At 30.2% G+C, this 24,738-nt stretch overlaps 2 protein-coding genes across 2 annotated transcripts; both read left to right on the forward strand.

The window, feature by feature from the left end:
* Positions 1–1,094: 1,094 nt before the first annotated feature.
* Positions 1,095–3,295, forward strand: LOC126683093 (caffeoylshikimate esterase). The gene is made up of 2 exons (XM_050378925.2): positions 1,095–1,461; positions 2,507–3,295. Exons 1-2 carry the CDS (start codon positions 1,143–1,145, stop codon positions 3,190–3,192), a joined length of 1,005 nt encoding a protein of 334 aa, XP_050234882.1. The 5' UTR covers positions 1,095–1,142; the 3' UTR covers positions 3,193–3,295.
* A 16,098-nt stretch (positions 3,296–19,393) lies between these two features.
* On the forward strand, positions 19,394–23,181 carry LOC126680845 (plastidic ATP/ADP-transporter). The gene is made up of 5 exons (XM_050376081.2): positions 19,394–20,371; positions 21,121–21,375; positions 21,884–22,027; positions 22,104–22,451; positions 22,581–23,181. The coding sequence occupies exons 1-5, from the start codon at positions 19,613–19,615 to the stop codon at positions 22,920–22,922; spliced, it is 1,848 nt and encodes a 615-aa protein (XP_050232038.1). The 5' UTR covers positions 19,394–19,612; the 3' UTR covers positions 22,923–23,181.
* Positions 23,182–24,738: the final 1,557 nt, after the last annotated feature.

The raw sequence follows: 24,738 nt of genomic DNA on the forward strand, positions 1-24,738 counted from the left end.
AAGGGCTAAAAATTGTAAGTCCAGATCTGTATTAGCTGGAGTTAGATGTGTTCTTGACATGGGCACAAGGCCCAAAAGCTGATAACCAGCCCGTTTTTCTAAGCCCCAGCCCGTTAGCAAATTTGCATGTTTTTTTGGCAGAAAATACAAATAAATCCCTCAATTTAGACCTTGATTTTTAGCTCGAATTTGAATGATATAAACAAGTTCGAGTTTGAAACATTCGAGTTGGAATGAGCTTATATTCTCAAGTTCGAGTTCGAGCTTCAACGACATCCGAACTACTCAATTCGAGCTCAAGTTCAGTAAAGAAACAATCATTATAATAATGTATTTAATTTTATTTTATACTATAAAGTTTGAAATCCAAACAATAATTTGATATACACATAACTTTATAGGAATAAATAGTGAGTCATTCGATATAAAGCTCAAGTCCAACTCAAATTTTTCGAGTCAATTTCAATTTTTTTAGTCAATCATGAGTTACTCAACTAATCTATAATTTATAACAGAATAACTAAATTATACTTATTTTTAAAAATTTATCGTTAATATAAATTTATGAAAAAGCCAAGATATTAAAGTTTACAAAAAATAGTTACAGCATCCTTACATTGTTTATATTTTTTTATTAATTTAATATTCCAATTGATAATTTAAACATTATAAAAAATTAATCAACTTGTGTTCCCGTATTGTATCATTGATTAAATTATTTATGTATTTTTAAAAGAAACATATCATTATAAAAAAAATTCACATTGTTGTTTCTATATATAAAAAAAAGAGCAGGACTTAAGGACCAAAGTAACAAACAATGAAAGTAAAGGGACTTAAGGACGCGGTATGCCAACTTTGATTGTATACACTCAGATCTATCTAGACATCATAACCACAATCAATCCCATTGCCCAGTCTATATCATCAAATAAAAGTCAAACAAAGACCTCCAATAAGATGCTACCTAACATAATGGTGGACCCCATGAAAACACCAACGCCACTCCGTTCACCAACCCCCACCCACCACTCAACTGGACCCCACCGTAGTTGGTGAAACCTCACCTTTAAAACTCTATTCCCTCCCCCTACCCAATCCTTTTTTCTCTGCAACACTGACCCAAAACGACACCCTACACCATGTCGTCCGACACGCAGCAGCAGCCCAAAACGGCAGAGAATTTCTGGGGCGACATGCCGGAGGAAGAGTACTACGCGTCGCAGGGAGTGATAAATACGAAATCGTACTTTGAAACAGTTAACGGAAAGTTATTTACGCAGCGATTTGTACCGTTGGATCAAAAAATCAAAGGGACGGTGTACATGACTCACGGTTATGGATCGGATACTGGTTGGTTGTTTCAGAAGATTTGTATTGAATACGCTACTTGGGGTTATGCTGTTTTTGCCGCTGATCTTTTTGGTCATGGTCGATCGGACGGCCTGCGTTGCTACATGGGTAAGTTTTTTATTTAAATTTTGAGTATTTTGTGATTTCATTTTTTAGTTTTTTGTGTTATTTTTAATCTTTACGTATATTATTTGAAGAATATAAATTTAGAGTCAGAGAATTAGTATAATCAATAAAATCCATGTGCATTTTATCTATTATTATTGAACATTATGTAAATTTAATGATAATCTTGCTTAGGAACTAAGTAATTATGTCACAAATTAGACAATGACGATTATAATATAGCATAATTTAATAGTATCTAGCATGAAGTTATAAATTACTTTGGTTATTAAAAATTTAAAACCTTTGAATGTACATCTTTAGAATTTTTCAGAGATTAATTTTCTGGATATAAAATCAAACAAAATCTTTTATCTGTTTTGTTCTTTTATGAAGTTTAACTAACTTGGCAGCAAAAGGAATATATATTATGATCCTTATCTGGTTAATAAAAAAGGTTAGAAATAGGTTGCAACTTAATTGCTAAAATGCATAGAATGAAAAATGTAGGAAGCTTTTATGACGTGGTAGGTAAGATAAAATAAATTTATCTATTTAAAATTTTAGCTCGTTTGTAAAATTTAATATGATGTTTAATTTTTGTTAGTTAATCCATCATCGTTTCGCTCCTTGCTTAATATATCAACAAAACATAAATGTATAATATTGCATTATATCAGCTCCAATCCAAATGGGTTATGAGCGTATATTATAAAGTTCAAATAGATGATAGAGCAAACTGACAAAATTTAAAAGTTATAATATACTATCTGACAAACAATGAAATTCTTGATAGATAAATTCAGTTTCACTTGCTTAAAAATTAATTTACTCATTTAACTTATACGCTTTGTTTGATTAGCACATATATTACTTTTATCACAAAAAATGTTTAATCCACACTTGCAAGATTTAAGGAGAAAATTGATAATTTAATTGAATTTTTTTTTATTAATTTAAATTTACACCACGACAACCTAATTTTTTCAAGTATGTCTTTGAGATCAAATTGAAAGCTGAAATTTATTTGAATTTGTAACTTGGTCAGGTGACTTGGAAAAAATTGCAGCCACGTCCTTATCGTTCTTCAAGCATGTTCGCTCTAGCGAACCATACAAGGATTTGCCAGCCTTCTTATTTGGCGAATCAATGGGTGGGCTAGCAACAATGCTAATGTACTTCCAATCAGATCCCAACACGTGGACGGGCTTGATTTTCTCGGCCCCACTATTCGTAATCCCAGAGCCAATGAAACCCAGCAAATTACATCTATTTATGTACGGCCTCCTCTTCGGAATAGCCGACACGTGGGCAGCAATGCCGGACAATAAAATGGTCGGCAAAGCAATCAAAGACCCCGAAAAGCTCAAAATCATAGCATCAAACCCTAGAAGATACACTGGCAAACCTAGAGTCGGAACAATGAGGGAAATTCAAAGAATGTGCCAGTATGTACAGGATAATTTTTCTAAGGTTACGGCGCCGTTTTTGACCGTCCACGGGACAGCCGATGGAGTGACATGTCCGACATCGTCCGAATTGTTGTATGAGAAAGGCGGTAGTGAAGATAAGAGCTTGAAAATATATGAGGGTATGTATCATTCTTTGATACAAGGTGAGCCTGATGAGAATGCTAACCTTGTTTTGAAAGATATGAGAGAGTGGATTGATGAGAGGGTTGTGAGGTATGGTTCTAATAAAATTGTTGATTTGAGTACAATTAGGGGAGACTAAAATTTGTTATTCATTGTGGGAAATTTGGGTTTTGGTCCCATGTCTTAAGGTAACACGGATAAATGAATATGTTGTAATGGAATAAAATTTGCAGCTTTTTTTTTTACTATTTCTTTGTAAAGAACCAAATCTAATTTTATTTAAATTATATGTTACATATTAGAACAGAACGATGGTAATGTGTAATAATATACATGTATTGCGAATTAAAATATCAAACTATATGAGCAAGTTTAAGACTTAATTTAGTCTTTTTAATAGTACGATAGAAATTTTTAAATGTAGTCATTAGGTACATTTTTAAAAGGTTGAAATATTAATTTAAAAATTTAAAGTTAGATATTAAAATAGCATATTATGAAATGTTCAAACACTAATATTACAATTTTTCTATTATGAATAATTTTAAATTTGTGAACAGTAAAGTTTACGTGAGATTAATAACCTTAAGGCGCATGTGAGTTGGTAAGACCCTCTCTTAATTTAAGTCTTGAGGGTTCGAACCGTATTCATGTATGTAGCCGTTTATAATTCGGGGTTAGAATTTGCCTTCATAAGAGACTTATCGTTTAAGTGTTGATTAATCTAATTGGAACCCGTTCAAAACACCTTATATATTTTTGTACCAAAAAAAAAAGATAATGATCACTTGTGCCAAATTTATGTCTTACTCGTTGGATGGAGAAATTCTTAGATAGACTCAGTTCACCACGTCATCCGTAGACTAAACCTATCAAATTATGACACGTCATCAAAATAATAGTACTATTGTAATTTACTATTTAAAAGTGTAAATAAGTAATAAATAAAATTACGATATTGTCATTATTTTAATGACGTATCATAATATAATAGGTTAGTACACGAATGACGTGTTAGACTGAGTCTACCTAAGAATCTGGAATATTTCCAGCAAGTCAGTAACCAACTATCAACCCAGTCTGGCCCAATAAGGATTTCAACAGAGTTCTGTTGAGCCCAGTTACTATAAACAGCCTGTTGTGTTTCATCTCTATTTTGCTGGATGCAGCATTGGCAAACATGAATCATCTTAAAGACTAGAGAAAATTAAGAGAAAATTACACCAAATCACCCAAAAACTCAAAATTTTGTATAAATAATCCAACTTTTTTTTTTTGAAAAAATCTCTAAATTTTAAAAAATTCTTTTCATTTCTACCTTTTAATAGTTGTGATTACTATTTTATCCATATGGTGTATTTTACCTATTATATTTCCATTACACCTAATAATTTCTCCTCATTTTATATAAAACGGGCCAATACTAACCGAACCACCACCGGTCAGAGCATTATTGGCCGATCAACGGCCGGACCACCGCGGTCAACGCCCGGACCACCGCGGTCAACGCCCAGACCACCACCATTACTGGTTTGTGGTCTAACCATTTTTAATGGTTGGACCAATTTTAGTTAGATAATTAAAAATTAAATAAAACACCATTTTGTGGTTGAGGGGATTTGAACCCTTGACCTCTTATAAGAGAGAGGTTGTGCTTTGCCATTAATGCAAAGGCTAATTGTTGTCAACATTTACTCTATAATATATATGTATAACTGATTATAAATTTAAATTAACTTATTAGAATGAAATTAATTTATAATGTAAATTAAATATCAACTTAAATTAAATTTATTATAAGTTTAATATTAAATTAGTCTATTTAAATTTATTTATTTATTAAATATTTATACAATAAAAAAATAAAATATACATATATTTATATTTTATACAATTTATTAATATATAAGTAAAACTAGTAAAAATATTTCACTTTTTAAAATTGAAAAATATAATGGTTTAATGGTCGTGGTCGGATATGTGGTAGTGGGACCCCCGTGGTATGCGAAAACTCAATAAGAACTCAATATAAACTCAATGACGACTTAATGTCAATTCAATGATAACTTAATGTCAATTTCATTATGTATACTATTAAAATTAATTTATAATATAACAAATAAACTAATAGTAACTTGAAAGTAAATTATTTAAGGTTTTATTAAAATAAAATAAATCGAAAGTAATTTTAATATAAGTGAACTGAATATAAATTTAATATTAACTCAATGTCAACTCAATATAAACTCAAAGTAAACTTAATGTGAACTCAATATAAATTCAATATAAATTTAATGTTCACTGAATGTTAATTCAAAGTAAATGTTTTGATAAATAATTATAAATTTAAAATGAAATTATTTTATATTATTATATAAAATTATTTTTCTATAATTTATACTTTCAAAAATAAACTATAGTAGATTGAAAGTAAATTATTTAAGTTTTTATTACAGTAATTTGTGTAAATTTAATGTCAACTCAATATGGACTTAATGTCAACTCAATGACGACTCAATATCAACCCAATATCAACTCAATGTAAACTTAATGTCAACTCAATATAAATTTAATGTATTTTAGTAAGTATAATTTTAAAAATTAACTTAATATTAGCTCAATATAAATTTAATATTAACTCAATGTCGACTCAATGTCAACTCAAAGTAATCCTAATATCAACTCAATGTAAACCTAATGTAAATCCGAAGTAATTTTTTAGTAAATTATTTTAATTTTAAAATGTAAATTAATATCAACTTAATGTAAACTTAATAACTCAACGTCGACTCAATGTCAACTCAATGTAAACCTAATATCGACTCAATGTCAACTCAATATCAACTCAATGTAAACCTAATGTCAATCCGAAGTAATGTTTTAGTAAATTATTTTAATTTTCAAATGTAAATTAATATCAACTCAATGTAAACTTAATAACTCAACGTCAACTCAATGTAAGTCTAATGGCGACTCTATGTCAACTCAATGTAAACCTAATTTCAATCCAAAGTAATTTTTTAGTAAATTATTTTAATTTTGAAATGTAAATTAATATCAACTGAATGCAAACTTAATAACTGAACGTCGACTCAATGTCAAACTAATATCGACTCAATGTCAACTCAATGTAAAGCTAATATCGACTCAATATAAACCTAATATCAACTCAATGTAAACTTAATATAAATTAAATTTAATATCAATTCAACGTCGACTCAATGTTAAGTGAATGTAAATCTAATATAAACTCAATGTAAAATTGATGTAAACTACATGTCAATTCAAAGTAAATGTTTTAGTAAATTATTATAATTTTAAAAATTAACTTAATATCAACTCAACGTCGACTTAATATCAATTTAATGACAGCTCAATGTCAACTCAATATAAACCTAATGCTAATTCAATGTAATCATAATGTTAACTCAGTGTAAATCTCATGTCAATGCATGCAAACCTAATGTCAACTCAATATAAATTTAATGTCAATCCGAAATATTAAATTATTTTAATTTTGAAATGTAACTTAATATCAACTCAACGTAAACCTAATGTCAACTCGATATAAACCTAATGTCAACTCAATGTAAACTTGATAAAGGTTATATGTCAATTTAAAGCAATTTTTTTAGTAATTTATAATAATTTTAAAAACTAACTTTATATCAACTAAATTAACTTATATAATTTATTTTGAGTTTATATCGAGTTGACATTAAGTTAATTGTGTTTCTAATACATTAATTTATAAATTTATTTTAATTTAATTTACTTTAAGTTAATATTTAATTTACACTAGTATTAATTTAATTAGAATAAATTAATTTAAATTTTAACAAGCGTAATATTTTATTAGTATTTTATAATAATATATTATTTATAATCAACCATTTTAATATGTTTGTATTTAGTTTAAATGCTTTCTTATACATTATTAAAGAGTATATGTATATATAATAAAGAGTAATTAAAGACAATAAACATGTCTTGCCTTGATGGTTAGACACATGGACAAAGTGTGAGAGGTTATGGATTCTATTCCTACTAATAGCAAATTTGTATTTTATTTATTTCTTTTGAAATCTCACCACTATAGTTGACTGCCGTTGACCGCGGGTTGACTTCCGTTGACCGCGGGTTGACCGCGGTGGTCCGGCCGGTCGGACCGGAATTTGGCCGGTGGTCGGTGGCGGTTGGTTAGATTGTCTAACCAAATCTAGATTTGCCATGTGTCATCATTTGATTGACTCAAACATAGACTAATGAAATGTTGACAAATAACAAGTACAATATTGTCTCATTTTCTTTTATTTTGGGTTATAAGGGATTTTTGTAAACTTTTTATTTTTTTTAAGAGATTTTTGCCAAAATCAAAATGGTGAGCGAAAAGTGAAACACCATAGCATTTTTAGGGAATTTGTGTAAAAAACCCGAAAATTAATGTTGTTTATTATGATTAAGATTGTGCATTATCATTCTAAATTTAATTTCTAAGTAAGATTTAATTTGAATAACTGTTGGAACTTGAAAGTCCAGTAAAATTGAACTTATTAAATACTATGAGTTCTGAACTTATGAACGAATGCTCACCCGGAATTATAATATACGAATACTATAACTTTTTAAACGTTGAACTAAAATGTTAGACAGCTTATGCTTACAAATTGAATTGTCGAATGCCACTTTTGTTTTCTCCAAAAGCATCGATTTTCTCATTTTACGCAATCTTCACAAATCCATAGCCTGGTCTACTATAGTTTATGCTTCTTTATGGAAAATTTTAATTCAAATGCACTGAATAAGGAAAAAGTAGTAAGTATTAAAAATCATTATTGTAGAAGTATTTGTGCGTAGGTTTGTTTAGGCGTTTGACTCTTCTCTTGTATAAAAAGAAAAAATCATAGGCTCAATTGCTAAAATAATCCCAATTTTTGTATATCTTTCAATTTTAATACTAATATTTTGTTTAATAAAATTAACACTGAACTTTTGTTATATCTTTAAGAATAACAAATTGACAAATTCTTTAGCAAAAAATAAATAGTCTGATATCTGACATAAGAATTTTTTGTTTAAAAAGAGGGAGTCATCAAACGATATGGATTTTATAAATAAAATTCAAGTTGCTTCTTTATTTTTAATTTGTTCCACTTTTCATTTTTCTCTAATTATAATACTCATTTCTAAATATTAAGAGGGTTTTTAATTTATTAAACATTCCAACTTAAACTGCTGATTCATGTGACGCTACATTATTCATTTTCGTCGATATTTTTATTAGAATACTATTCTTAAAAATATAGTTAAAGTTCCACATTAATTTAGTTAAACGTAAGAGTTAGTATTAAAATTGAAAGACATGAAAAAGTTAGGTATCATTTTGGCAATTAGGTCAAAATAAAAAGAAGAAGACGGCTTCTTAAACGTGACGTGTCAAAAAGCAAAACCGGTTTGTCCGTTGATGATTGGGACGCGTGCAGCTTTTTAATTGGTGGTTCAGCAATCGAGGTCTTTTTTGTAGATATTTTCAGTTCTTTAAGCGACGTGGGCACCTGCCCATTTCTAGTAGTTGCGGGGTCCACGACGTCGTATAAAGAATATGTGAAGGCCTATGCTGATTTTGGACATTCTTGGCAATTTGTTGGCATGGGCTATTGTTTCTCGTTGAGTTTTTTGGGGTGATAATATTTGAAAATGTTGTTTGATTTTTTATTTATATTTGAAAAATAATTTGTTTAAATATTTACTTGGTTAAACTGAAAGTGAAAGTTTAGTTGATGACTTGATGGTAGCTATTGCAGTTCCGTTAGTTTTTAAATAATCCCAAGTAGTTGGACAGTTTGTCCCATGGGTTTACATCATTGTTCATCCTAGTAACCAAATTTATTTCCTAATCTTGTCTCAATTCCCATCCAAAAAAAAAAATATAAAAATATCTATTTTCGGCACGCTGTTTACGAAAATATGTTCTATAATTAAAAAACTTTTAATTTTTTATTTTATTTATAAAACTATGTTTTTGATATACTTTTACTAGATATGTTTTTTGAAAAATGTACTTTTGTAAAAAAGAATTTAAAGAAGTGCAAAAAGGGGTATTTTTATAAAATTTTCAAAAAAAGGCGTTTGTGTTACCAACCTCATAACGTCCGAACTTCAGGCGGGCTATCCTTGTTAATCATAGCTCGCCGAATAGATGAGTCCTTCAAAAGAGATCTCATCTTGCCAAAAGATGAGTTCTCCCTAATACTAAATGAATCGCCACAAGTGGGGTCCTCCATGATTGAGCTCCCCTCACCGAAAGACATCTAAAAGAGCCGATGTGGCACACGTCTCCACTATGCGCAAATATCGAAAAACCTGATTATTCACGTACATGAGAGCATGGGATAAAACCATGCTCTGATCAGCAATGTCCTACATCAACAAGGCTTATTAATACCATATTATCGGTGCTTAGGAAAGTATTTGTTTTTTTAGACTTATATTCATTATCTACTAAAACGCTTTTCCTGACTTAAGCATCAGTGCGGCTTTCAGACATCACGGAAAGGCAATCTTGAAGTTTTTGAGTTGTATCATTTAGCGTAGTGAGTGTGGAATTTATTGTTTCATTGTTTCATTCAAACTGATATTATGATAGATCCCTCAAGAGATGATATACCACCACCTATAGACGATGGAGTTCAAGAAGACGGACCACCGACGTTAAACTTGTTTCCTCTGGAAATGAAGAAAGGGAATCAAGTGATCTCCCACTAATTAGGAGAACAAACACAATAGTCAGAGCCACAGAAGGAGTACTAGTAGAGGAACCTGTCACCACTCATGCAATGTTTAAAGCTTTCACAGAGATCACCAACCTCCTGAGAGATATCAAGCAGTTCATGTTTCAACAATCGCGGGCCACAGTCCCGGAAAAGACCCATGTCGAGAACTCAGCCACACCGGATGATTAATGAAAAAAGCCAATGTTTACTGAGCAACCGCAAAATGTTTTAAATTGCACGTTGCAGATTGTTTATTGATGAAGTAAATTTTACATTAGCTCTAACATAGTTATTTTATTTATTCTAAAATTAGATGTTCTAACATTTAAATTTGGCCAAATAACTAAAAAATGCCAAATCTTTCATAAAAATTTCACAATCAAATCTTTCAATTTTATCAAATTTGTCATGAAACGCATAATTTATTTTTAATTATGCCCAACTACACAATTTTGCTTGTGGTACTGATGTGTGGCAATGCTTCATTAACGCCACGTAGACGCCACATGAGCAAAATCACGTAGTTGGACATTATTGAAACGAAATCATGTAACTGTTTGTTTGTGTTTTTAAATTAATATAATTGTTAACATGTTGATTCTTTTTAAAAATAACACATTCTCAATTTCTCAAGCCTCACTTGTTTCGTTTTATACTAACTTTCGGAGAATTAATTTTTCAAGAAGTACAACTTTTGGAATATAACTTCATAAGAAATTTAATAAAAAATGTTTTTTTTTTCAATTTTTACTTTCTAGAAAGTCCAAACTTAATTTTAACATAACATATTATATTTTTAACTGAAAGACATAAATATCTATTTATATATCTTTACACTGTTAAATAAATTAATATTGTCTCTTTATATAAACGCGATAAATAATTTAATTATTATTTGTTGATTCTTATTTTGCAATCCAAGTAATTTAAGTGAGTTTTAAATGTTAAAATACAAAGATTATCAATTTTATAGTTTGATTTTACATAATATAAAAATTATAACTAAAAAATTTAATTTTATTATTAAAAATAATTATAAAATAAAATAGGTATATCATATAAGAAAATTATTTAAATTTTAGAAAAAAAATTAAAAATATATAAATTAGGAAAATATCATAAAAGTGTTAGAGAAGTTCTACTTACCTTTGTTCGATAAAATTTATTTTTCTAATTAAAGTGAAATTAAAATTTTAATTTTTCAAAAAATAAAATATGTAAATTAAATCATATAGAAAAATCTTACGATTTTCTAAAAAAAAATTACATATTTTTATTATTTATCCCCGACCAAATAAGGTTTTAATTAAAACACAGCCAGATTGCAATTTGAGGATCAAATCAAAGCGCCACTAGTCCACTTCTTCAACCACAAAACTAGCCACCATCCCACTATATCAACCAAACACTTTACGTGCTACTGTGGCCTAGCTAACTTGTCCTTGGCGGCTCGCAAGATAATTATAATTATCTTAAATAAATTTATAAAATTATTTCAAATCAAATATACGGTGAATAAAGTTTTTTTACTTATTTATAATGCAAATTTCTTTTCCTTTTCAACCTAAACATATATTTTAATTTCTTATAATATTTTGTAATACTTTTTCTAATTTTATATAACCATTACAATATCTTGTATTTCTAAATTTACAAAAAAAAAAGCATTTGACTGATAAATATATAGTTTAAAAAAATCTACAAAAATTATTTACTATTTTTATATTAAATTAATTATAAAAATTATTTTGATAAGTTATATCATAAATCCAGAGTGGTAACTATAAGAAAACAAATTAACCGTACATTTTTAAAGTAATAATAATATAACATAAAAATAATTATATTTTACAACATTAATATTATTAATAATATAATTAAATAAAATTATATCTTGCAACATTAAAATTACTAATAATACAATTAAACTAATAATATAATTAAACTAATTATGTTGTTATAATACTAGCTCAAATGGTATAAGCGCTAGACAGCAAACTGCTAGGTTGTGGGTTCGATTTCTCTCACAAGCGCTCCCCCCTCCGCAATTATCAAAAAAAAAATATAATTACTAGCTCAAATGGTATAAGCGCTAGGCAGCAAACTGCTAGGTCGTGGGTTCGATTCCTCCCACAAGCGCTCTCCCCTCTCCAATTATAAGAAAAAAATATATAATTACTAGTTCAAATGGTATAAGCGCTAGGTCGTGGGTTCGATTCCTCCCACAAGCGCTCCCCCCTCTCCAATTATCAAAAAAAAAAAAAAATTACTAGTTCAAATGGTATAAGCGCTAGGCAGCAAACTGCTAGGTCGTGGGTTCGATTCCCCCCACAAGCGCTCCTCCTCCTCAATTATCAAAAAAATAAAATAATTACTAGCTCAAATAGTATAAACGCTAGACAGCAAACTGCTAGGTCGTTGGTTCGATTCCTCCCACAAGCGCTCTCCATTTCCAATTATCAAAAAAAAAAATTACTCATATTCATAAATTAGATATTTCAAATGAATTATATATAAAATTTATCTCTTATAATTAAGGCTTAATCACAATAAAATGCCAAACGTATGCGCGAGAGGTCAGTTATAGCCAAACATTTAAAAATCGGCACATATAGCCATTTTTTACTATCTCTGCTTCTTTTATAGCCATTAGTAAATCGAACCGGATTTTATTGATAACAAGGCAGTCATGTCATCGCCAACATTAAACTAAAATCATATGTGGCACATTTAAACCAAACCAAACTCGATTCAAAAAAAAAATTCAAACCACATAATAATTAAACCAAAATTAAATTATTAAATAATAATTAATTTTTTTAAAATAAAGTTATTTAAAAAAAATGTTTTCTCCTTCAATGGAGAAGACAAATCTGTGTCTTCTCCATTAAAGGAGAAGACTTGCACTGGTCTTCTCCTTCAATGGAGAAGACCAGCAGATTTGGTCTTCTCCATTGAAGGAGAAGACCAGCAAATTTGGTCTTCTCCTTCAATGGAGAAACCCAGAAATTGGGTCTTCTCCATTGAAGGAGAAGACCCAGCTGGGTCTTCTCCTTCAATGAGGAAGACCCAGCTCGGTCTTCTCTTTCAGAGCATTGAAGGAGAAGACCCAGATCGGTCTTCTCCACCCAATTTTTGAATTTCTCCATTGAAGGGGAAGAACCACAGATCGTCTTCTCCTTCAATGGAGAAGACCCAAAATTTGGGTCTTCTACATTCAAGGAGAAGACTCAAATCTGGGTTTTCTCCATTGAAGGAAAAGACACAGATTTGATTTGGTTAGTATAGGATTTAATTTTTTTTAATCGAATCAAGTTTGATTTGGGTTCAAATATGACACTTATGAATTAAAACGCCGCCGTTTTAATGATTAGGCGATGACATGGCTGCTTTGTTGGTATAAAATTCGGTTCGATTCACCAATGGCTATAAAAGAATCAGAAATAGTCAAAAATGGCTATATGTGCCGATTTTTAAACGTTTGGCTATAACTGACCTCTCGCGCATACGTTTGGCATTTTATTGTGATTAAGCCTATAATTAACATAAAACAAATAATCTTGACTCAAGGATTGAATTAGGCATGCTGTCTGAGTGGGCATCCGCCCTGCCTATGTAATTTTTTTGTTTTTAACAAAATATTTTTCAATTTTTTTAAACATAGCTATTTTTATATATTTATTTTTCTTTAAAATAATTTATATGATCAAGTTTTTTTTATTTTTATAAAAGCTAATTTCGCTTCTGTTTAGACTAAAATAAATAAAGGGAGACATAATAAAAAAATACTAGTTTTAATTCTTAATTTTTTGTCTAGACTAAAATTCTTATTTTTTTGTTGACGCAAGAAGCCTTTCCATCTTACCACACACCAATTATTTCCCATGTTTTAAACATGAATTACTGCCAACAAAGTTTGACTTATTATTCATCAAAGAAAAAAATTATACTAATAAAAAAATGAAGGATGTTAGCGTAATAAACAAAAATTATGCACTGCCTGCCAGACTGCTTTGTCTGCTTCATAAAATATATTAAATTCTATAACTATATTTACCACTCATTTTTATTTTAAATATATATAGTTAAATACATATTTAGTTTTATATATTGATCTATATATCAAGATCGTTACTATTAAGACTAAAACAAAAATATGTGTTAATGATATAAAAATGTTATTTTTGGAACATAAAAAATGTCAAACAAAATGGAACGAGAAAACAAAACTTAAAACAACTAAATTTATTGTCTTCTACTTGTAAGTTATTTAACTGTATTTCTGTAAATGTTGGTGTCTTAAAGAATTTATTGATAGACATATAAAATTTAATCTTTCATTTTATTTTTAAAGTTATTTTAAAATTTTAAAATAATAACAATAATTTTTAATTATTTAAATAAACAAAAGTTATTAAAATTAATATATTTTCCAGAAAAAACATAAGTTTAAGTTTAAAAATATCACAAAAAAGTAACGGTAATGAAAATAAATTAAAATAATATTACATATGATTGAAAAATTATATAATTAAATAGCATAATAATTTGTTCTAGCTAATTTTAAACTTTATATTAAAAATAAGTTGAGAGAATTATAAAATAAATTCTTTTTTACTTTTTTTCTTCAAATGGAAGTGTTGTTGGTAAACAAAAAGTATTTAAGTTGGCATTAGAGGCTACCTGATTTGACTTTGAAAATTATGGCTTAGTTTGAACCTTTTTGAGTCTGATATGGACAATGAAATTAACAGGAAACATGCACCCATATTTTTTATTATTATTAATAAATTTTCTTTTTCATTTTTCCAAAAAAATGTTGTTTTTTAGCTAGATTATATGCTGGTGAGCATGTCCTTTGAATTATTTAGAGTGAAAATGATATCCGATCATAGATTATGAGACTTAATTCGAACTTATATGTAGAAAAAGAAGATCCAATCTATTTTTTAAGGCTTATCCTCTTAAAAAACCCTCACCTTTTACCCCCAATTCATTTGCACTCTCACGTTGCAAAACCATCAAATATACCCAAATTACGACCTTTCACTTTCAATTACACCCTCAAATATTAAATTGATCTCTTTTCACTTGAAAAAAATAGGTTTATTTTTGTTTTAAATAAAATATTAAGTCCTATATTAAAATATATGCTAAAATTTAAAGTATTGATTTGAACATTTTTCAAGTGAAAAGAGGTCAATTTAATGTTTGAGGGTGCAATTGAAAGTAAAAGGTCATAATTTGGGTATATTTGGTGGTTTTACAACGTGAGGGTGCAAACGAATTGGGGGTAAAAGGTGGGGGGATTTTAAAGGAATAAGCCATTTTTTAAATAGACAAGTTGATGTACCATCATTCTAAAGTGTACATTGGTCTTGATCAGTGGTGGCAGAATTGAATGAAGAATCAGATTTATGATTCAATTAATTAGACTGACCTTATTAGATTGATTTAATTCAAAATGTATTTTATTAATTTTATTACAAAGGTATAATAATTAAAATATATTTCGCTTTTTAAACTTTTTTATTTGTAGTTCAACCTTTCGATATGACTAATTTTATTTCATTTTCTATTTTCCAATTTCAATTGCAGCCAATTGTTTAAATCATAGTAAAAAAATTAAAATATCATTCATGTTCGAAAATTGTAATGGTAAAAGGTAAATCGAAATAATATGGATGACAAATTTGAATATTTTTTCACTCTAATGTGAACAATGACAACTACTATTAAAGTTAAAAATTAAAAATGGACGAGTTTAAAGTTTTGGGCTATAAACGAAAAAAGTCAAAAACAAAATGAAGATATTTTGAATGATTAAACCTACCATAAAATCAACTTTATCAATTTAAATTCCAATTACAACAATCAAATTGATTTAATCGAAAAATTAATTATTTCTTCTTTTAAACGAATCAACTATTACTCGTCCAGTTAAATCGATTCATCTAATCCGCTTTATACAAATTTTGAAGAAATATAAAATATAAACTTCAATGTTTATCACTATTAAATTTATATTTCATACGGTTAAAATTGAAACATTATAATTCACGAGAGATCTTAAAAAAATACACATAGGCGCATCATCATTTTTTTAAGAATCAAAATTGTTTTTTATAAATCATCCAATAGAGTTAATGAGTTCATTAACCGGGAACATAACTTCGCCGGTAAATAAACAACCACGACTAAAAAACACACCCCATTTGGGCATGGGCAACTGGATTACGCACTCTATTAATATGCTGAAAGCAAATAGAACGATATCTAACTAAAGCCGAATTGAATTAATGGCAGCTTCAGGTTGCTTTAATTTACGAATAACAACTGTAGAATCCGACTCGACTAGTAACACTGATCGACAGATGGACGATGACATTTACAGACCAATATGAATAGCAAGAGCTACTGCTAATTAACATCCACAACACTATGTGGGAATGAAACTCTTCTGCTGACAACAGGACTAAAAGTGTCTCTAACAACAACGCTAGCAATTGATAGAGTGTCTCTAACAACAACGCTAGCAATTGATAGAGTTTTCGCAGTGAGAACTGGGACATCATTATTCAGTTTGGAGGCATGCAGTGAGGGAGCTTTCCAAGCTAGAATAGTACCAGAACTGTTTAAAGAAGCTTTGGGACGAGGAGTTTGATGTAGCATACCTAGGATGCACCTAAAAATTAAAGCTTACGGCAACTTATTATTCTCAAAAACAGTATTGTTACGACCATTCCAAATAATCCAAAGACTTAGAATAAGAATCTAGATATCATCAATTTTCAAGAAAGCAAACATCAGCTCCAACCATTTGATTAAAGAACTGCACACAAACCTGTTAACTCTCAAGTTCATGGAGGATAGTAACTACAAACCCTTGACGTCCTCACATTCCTTTAAAAGCGTGGATGTTAGTTTCCTCGCCAATACCACATCTAGGACATCTATTCGTAACAGGGACCATTTTCTTCACCAAATTTCCATTGCAAGGTAAAGTTTTGTGACATATACGCCAAAGGAAATGCCTAATGTTTGGCAGAACCGAGCATTTCCAAATCTTTTTCTAAATGTTATTGCTATCTTCACCACCAGACGAGCTAGCACTGCCTCTACTGCTTGATAATATCTTAACAGAGTAAACACCATTTTTGCTCAGTGACCAAGTAAGATGAGAAAAGAAAGTCTAATGCAATACAACAGTTGTGGATATGTCTGGTAAATAAATGTGAGTAAAAGTTATGTGGTTTGTGTGTCTGGTAAATAAATGTGAGTAAAAGTTATGTGGTTTGTGTCCATGACATTTGTTTCTGAAAACCTTTAGAAACATTTTGTGCTTTAAATGTTAAAAAACATATTTTTAGTCATTTTCAATGGAGTCATCACCGTGAGCAGAGCGGGGTTCGTAGGCCGCTTTCCTCTTCTTCTTTCTTCTTCAGCTGTCAAAACAATAGTTTTTTCTCTATAAGTTATCGAAACCATCTCAATTATGTCCATTCCAGCCATTGAGGCCTACTCAAAACCTAAAGCCAGAGGTATAAACACTTGACTAGTAAGATGATACTGTCCTACAATCCTAGAAATTTAGAGAGAGTCTTAGAAGTTGAGGAGACTTTTTAAAGTGCTTAAAATTTTACTAGTAGTTTTAGTCAAAATTGTCTTTCCATTTTTAAATTTTGATTTTTTTCTCCAATTACTTTTTCCCTTACAATTTTAGACATCATTTAAATTAACAATTTTTGTAGATCTGATATAAATAAATAAGGACATTTTTATCCTTACCATTCAATGTTTTTGTTCAATATTTTAGAGGAAGAGATATCTAATTCTAAACTAAGATGTCCTCATTATTAGTTTCCTAATTGGTCCTTGTATTATTATATAAACACAATAAAATAAAAACCACACAAAACCCTAAATACAGTCACAGCTGTAAGCTCACAGGCGATATATGATGACTTGCCTTTTTATTTTCTTTCGTACTTGGCCACCTCCATATCTCACATGTAATTTTCAGTGCCCTATGCCTCGAAAATACTTAAAATAGTCAAAATATCTCAAGGATTAAAAAGTCACAAAACACAAAAACAGAGGACATTTTAGTCACTAACTAAAGTATTTGTGCCCCGTGAGCTCATTTGGCTGAATTTATAATTTAACCCCTGAAGATATTTCAAATAATCTCCAGTACGCCTTAACTTTTTTATTTTAATATTTTTAACACGTTTTATCTTTCTTATGATCTTTTGATATGTTATGCTTTTCATTCAACCATTAAACACTTGAACTTTTCATTGCTTACTAATATAATTTCATCTATTTCATGCCCTCCTCACAATTTAAATAAAAAATATATGAGATTCTCAAAGACATATCGATACAAAATAAGACTAAGGATGTCATGTATTTTTTTTGATATGAAGAAATATTATGGACTTAGTTATATAAAAAGAATAAACAATTATAAATAAAAAAATAGTACAGAATTTTAAAAGTACTAAATATAAATATAAAAGTATTTTTTTGAGTTAAATCGATAATTGTTTTTAAATATTTTATTTTAAATTAAAAATAGTTAATAACTATATTTGAGTGATTAAATATCATAAATATCATTATTTATAATAATAAAATATATATTAACAATAATCATTTAAAGATAAAAAAAGTTAACTAAATAAAACTACTTATGTTTTTTTTCTTTTTTAAACTGAATGTTTTTAATATTTATATTTTAAAAAGTTTTTTTTTATCTATTTGGACCCTTAAAGATGCCAAACTCTCAATTTATTATCATAATAAGTTTTAATCTTAATTCCGGTGTTGAACTATTTGACGACTGCTTCATTCAAGACTCGATATGGCTATGTTAGTTTATCGAGCCATGCTAACTTCGACTAGAAATTTCCATGAAGCTTTTGTTGAAATGGTGTTTAATCATCTTATTTTAACAAAACAATCCATACTTATATGAAAGCTATTTTATTTATAAAGTTTCATGGTCATATAAAATATTATCTTTATAAGAACTGTAATAAAAAATTGTAACACATGCTACGTTGATTTAAATTTTATTTTAATGTAGGGAAAAATATTGCATGCACTAAGAGGTTGTCATTTTAATGGCGGCGTGCTGATCGAGTGAATATCCTATTTTTTGTCTTTAATACTTTATTTTAACTTTTTTAATCTTGAACATGTTACAAAAATGAAGAACATTAAAAAAATTATTTAACTAATAAAAAAACAGTTAAAAAGGGTAATCAAATAGAGTTTAAAAATTAAAGTATGTATTTGGACAATTTTTCATTGCTACTTGTGAATTGTGATGTAAAAAATATTCCACTGTTTTCCTTGCTCTTGCCCCTTGACGATGTCTTGATCCCATACTTTCTCCTCTCCACTTCCATACCTATTCTTACTCACCATTTGTCTTCTTCCTCTACAAATCCCATACAAACTCTCAAGTAAAACTGTCAAAATTAAATTATCTAAAGATCAAAACTTTACAAACAAGAACCCCTAAATTGACAAGTTGAGTCTTTGTTTTTTCTCTAAAAACTTGTTTTTAAATTTTAAAAAAGATTTTTTTTTATATTGAGGTTGTTTTTCTCACTCATTTTCAAACAAAATTTTGAGGGTTTGTTTTTGAAGGTTTGGTATAAAAAGATATTTTATATTAGCTGCAAAGATTCTTCAATCTCCTCTGTTTTAGCCACCACCTTATCATCTCTCTATCTTTGAAAAACCAGGGAGGGTAGAGAGATAAGAGAGTGAACCATGGAGGCTGTTTTACAAGCTAAAGGGCTTCTCTCTCTGCCACCAAACCCTATAACCAGAGCTTCTCTATGCCCCTCACATGGCTTAAAACACAGACTTTTTGCCACAAAACCGAACCCTTTATCTGGGTTATCTCTATCCTCAAATGGGCTCCCAAAATTTCAATCCTTTGTGTCAAAACCAATTGGGTTCCCTTCAAAAGATAGAAACTTTGGTGTTTGCAAAGCAGAAGCTGCTGCTGCTGAAGGGCAGCCTTTGTTTGGTGAACCTGAAAAGGCCAAACTTTTGGGTGTTGAAGTTGAAACTCTTAAGAAAATTATCCCACTTGGTTTGATGTTTTTTTGTATTTTGTTCAATTATACTATTCTTAGGGATACTAAGGATGTGTTGGTTGTGACTGCTAAGGGGAGTAGTGCTGAGATTATACCATTTTTGAAGACTTGGGTGAATTTGCCTATGGCTATTGGGTTTATGGTGTTGTATTCTCAGTTGTCTAATGTTTTGTCTAAGCAGGCTCTTTTTTATACTGTGATTTTTCCTTTTATTGCTTTCTTTGGTGCTTTTGGGTTCCTTTTGTATCCTCTTAGTAATCATATTCACCCTGAAGCTTTTGCTGATAAGCTGCTTAGTGTACTTGGTCCAAGGTTTCTTGGTCCTATTGCTATTCTGAGGATTTGGACCTTTTGTTTGTTTTATGTTATGGCTGAATTGTGGGGGAGTGTTGTTGTTTCTGTGCTCTTCTGGGGGTTTGCTAATCAGGTATAACACAATTTTGTTTTGTGTATAAATTTATCTGTTGATTGTGTAAATTCTAGATGAATCTGTTTTTTGGTTTTGGAGTTTGATTGGAGTTTGATTGGCGTTTTACTAGCTGATTTGTTTGTCATGTTATCTTATGTTTTGAGTTAATTTGATTCTTGGTTTTGATTTTGCAATTTGCTCAGTTTTGGTAGTTCTCTTGTTGAATTATGGTTTTGGATTGATGAGAATTAGTGTGAAGCTGTTCTTACTTACATTAAAGAGGACAAGTCAACCCTATTCTGATTTTCAATAATAGTTCAAACAATGAGTTCTTTTGTTACTACCTATGGTTTTCCTGATTTGTGGCAACTGGCAAGTTCTGTATTTGCATGAATAGATGCTAGAAATTGGACTGACGGCTATTTGCTATGTATTAATACTGATATTGCAAGATGATTAAGCATTCTGAAATGCAATTCGGATGCTAATTGTTCTAGCCATAATCTGCTTATGTCAAAATACACATCTCTTTCTGCAACATTCGTAAATATTCAAATATTAAAACGCTTTTCTCATCGCACTTCTTACTTTGTCGTAGAGTTTTATGGCTGGCATTAAGTCGTGAGTGATGTAGATTCATTTCCTTGGCTCTGATACAATTTCTTGATATGATTCCTATTTTTCTTTTGTGCAAAAGACTGTATCTTTTGCTTTTCTTAATACATTTCTCCTTTATTGCTTGTCGCTAAATTTATTTGCTTGTGCAGATTACTACCATAGATGAAGCAAAGAAATTCTATCCTTTGTTTGGACTTGGGGCAAATATTGCCTTAATTTTCTCCGGCCGAACAGTGAAGTATTTCTCCAATTTGAGACAAAATTTGGGTCCTGGAGTTGATGGTTGGGCTGTCTCTCTCAAAGGGATGATGAGCATTGTGGTATTGATGGGGTTTGCTATCTGTTTCCTATACTGGTGGGTGAATAACTCTGTTGCTCTTCCAACACGTAGCAAGAAGAAGAAGGTAATTTTTAGTGGCTTTTGCGCTCAAGGCTACATGGGCATTAAAATACGAAGCTAGATTTATTTATTTGTTTTCACTTTTTTTTCTCCTAGGCATTTATTGTTACGAGTAACTAAGTAAGTACACGCTCACAAAGACAAGGCACATATATTTGGTTTTCTTTTATATTTTTATCTGTTGATTTAATGTGTGATGAGGGCCACTCATAATTATCATCCAACTATTCGGCTGACTATTGAGTTATCTAGACTTGATCAGGTCTGCAACTCTTGCCTATAAAGTGATAAAACTGATGGATGAGTGATAATACTGTAATTTGTGCAAATGCCGCTATGTCTGTGGCAAAAGACATGTTGCATCTAGCTATGCACATTAACATAACTTGTTCAAGAACGTTTTAGATTTGATGAAATGTATGAACTTTCGTGATGTGTGATTTGCTGTGTTTATCAATAGTAAATAAAGATGTCCGATCAAGTTGTTTATCATTATCAAATTTCTTGTGCAGGAAAAGCCAAAGATGGGTACAATGGAGAGCTTGAAATTCCTCGTGTCTTCAAAATACATTAGAGATCTTGCCACTTTGGTGGTTGCATACGGTATTAGCATCAACCTGGTCGAGGTTACCTGGAAATCAAAGCTCAAAGCACAGGTACCCTAAATTTGGCTCATATCAATACTTTTTCCCTTTTATGGCCTCATACTCACCGGTTTTATTTATTTTGTAGTTCCCAAGCCCGAATGCATATTCTTCTTTTATGGGCGACTTTTCAACTGCCACTGGAATAGCAACATTCATTATGATGCTTCTTAGCCAGTTTATTTTTGACAAATATGGATGGGGAGCTGCAGCCAAAATCACACCTACAGTCCTGCTTCTCACCGGAGTGGGTTTCTTCTCATTACTTTTATTCGGAGGTCCTATTGCACCGATCCTCACACAGTTTGGAATGACTCCTCTTCTTGCTGCCGTATACGTGGGTGCACTGCAAAACATTTTCAGCAAGAGTGCCAAGTACAGTTTGTTCGACCCTTGCAAAGAAATGGCCTATATTCCCTTGGATGAGGAGACCAAGGTTCGGAGACTTTACTCTCTATTGATTCTTTCATAACTTAGTTCAGCAAACTTTTGAATCTCTTTTCATCATTATTACATTTTCCGTTAGAGTCAGGAGTTGACTTTTCTTGGTCAAACGATTCTGTAGGTTAAAGGGAAGGCGGCCATTGATGTCGTCTGCAATCCGTTGGGCAAGTCTGGAGGAGCTCTCATCCAACAATTTATGATCTTAACCTTCGGTTCACTTGCAAATTCGACTCCATATCTCGGGGGAACCCTCCTAGTGATTGTGCTTTTATGGTTAGGGGCAGCGAGGTCTTTGGATACTCAGTTTACTGCTCTGCGCCGAGAAGAAGAGCTTGAGAAGGAAATGGAAAGAGCAGCTGTTAAGATTCCGGTTGTATCTCAAGAAAGCGAGAATGGTTCATTTCCAGGTGGTTCGCTGAATGCGGCAAGAGATGAAACAACCAGTTCATCCGGAAAACAGTAAAACACATCTTCCGTCATTAAACCGTGGCATAATGGAAGAATAAATCGACGAAATGAGAAGCGTCTTTAGCCGAATTACGCCATTGTAGGAATTTTATTTATAGAAAAATAATAGCTGAAGTGGTATGCATTCTATTGTTTCTTTTGAAGTCCACTATTTTGGTAGGGGATGGGCTTACTCTCTTCAATTTATGTTTAGTTCATTCATGTGATTGTAAAACTAAAGTTGGATAGATATTAAATAGAAATTTGTTCTTTCATATTATTGGTCATGGATTGCTTGTGAGTGCATAGGTTGATCTGCTCAGCTGCTCAAGAGATGCAGGCTAGGAGGGAGGTTTGGGCAAAAATAGGTTGAAGTGACAATTTTAACTATTTTGTCAAATATATTTCTATAATATAATTTGAATATTTTGGTATGTCAATTTTGCAATGGAGATAAATGTATCTACCTCTTAATTTAATTCTATTTGCAGACATAATTTTTATTTTAAACTAAATTCATTTTTAAAAAAAATTGAAATTAAAGATTAATTATATAAAATAATTATTTATAAAATTAAAAAACTTTAAAAATAAATTTTAAAGATATACTCCCTCCGTCCCAATAGAGTTGTCCACTTTGAGAAATTTTTTTGTCCCAAAATACTTGTCCACTTTCAAAAAGTAACTAACTTTTACACTTAATTTTTCTATATTACCCCTATTTAAAATCCACTAATGAGTAAATTGAAAGTAAATTGCAAGTGGGTCCTATATTAAATAGGGGTATGACAAGAAAAGTAAGTAAAAATTCACAAAACCCACAAACAATAATTGCTTTTCTTAAACTGTGTGATAAAGGCAAAGTGGACAACTCTATTGGGACGGAGGGAGTATATAATATAAAGTTTGAATATAGTATTTGATTTTATAAAATTGACAGACAAAATGTTTAAATTATATTTTAGAAATATATTTGATAAAATAATTAAATTTGTGTACATAATAAATTATTTTTCATTTTAGTTACAATTTGGTGCAAAAAGTATTTTTTTTTATCAATCGGGGTCAACTTGAAATAACGAAAAGACTAGGAATCTATGTCTTTTATCACTAAAGTATGTATCATCAATCTCTTTTGTTATATACAACACGATAATTCCAATCTAAAAACTAAAGAGTAAAATCGAAAGAGGAGAAAGAAATCGAGCGGGAAAGCCCCCCAGGGACAGTAGGAGGGAATCATACCCGCCCCTAAGCATACAAATTGCTTTTCAATACAATTTCTTTCAAATTTATTAAAATTTTATGATTCCCAAACTTTGGATAGTAAACAGTACTGTTGCGACAGATTATTCATATTATCGCTATACTTTATTTTAGTGAGCGGATTAAAAATCTACCAAACATTTATCAAAAAATTACAAACGATTTTCTAAAACATCTATCAAAAATTTATTAAAAGTGTACCTTTCTAAAAAGAAATAAAAAAATAGCTCATTTTTATGAAAAAAATAAAATTAGCACATAAAAGTAGATACTTTCTATAAAAAGCCTTGTATAGGAACCTTATTTCTTCTAAGGCCGGCCCTGCTATAAGGTATGTCCAGTTTACAGAGTTGTCGTCTTGGGTGAAATGCAAATGTATAGTATGACATTGTAATTGAATTCGGTTGTCTTCTACAGTGGAATACGTCGCAAAATGTCATAGGAAGAGAATATTTGCATTAATTACATTTGTTTCTCTTCCATTCTTATCTTTCATACTGTACACATATTCCTTCAACTTCTAGCAACAAATTAGTTTCTTCGTTGTCATCTACACAATTCATATT

Source organism: Mercurialis annua, linkage group LG5 (genome assembly GCF_937616625.2).
Source record: "Mercurialis annua linkage group LG5, ddMerAnnu1.2, whole genome shotgun sequence".
Taxonomy (NCBI): domain Eukaryota; kingdom Viridiplantae; phylum Streptophyta; class Magnoliopsida; order Malpighiales; family Euphorbiaceae; genus Mercurialis; species Mercurialis annua.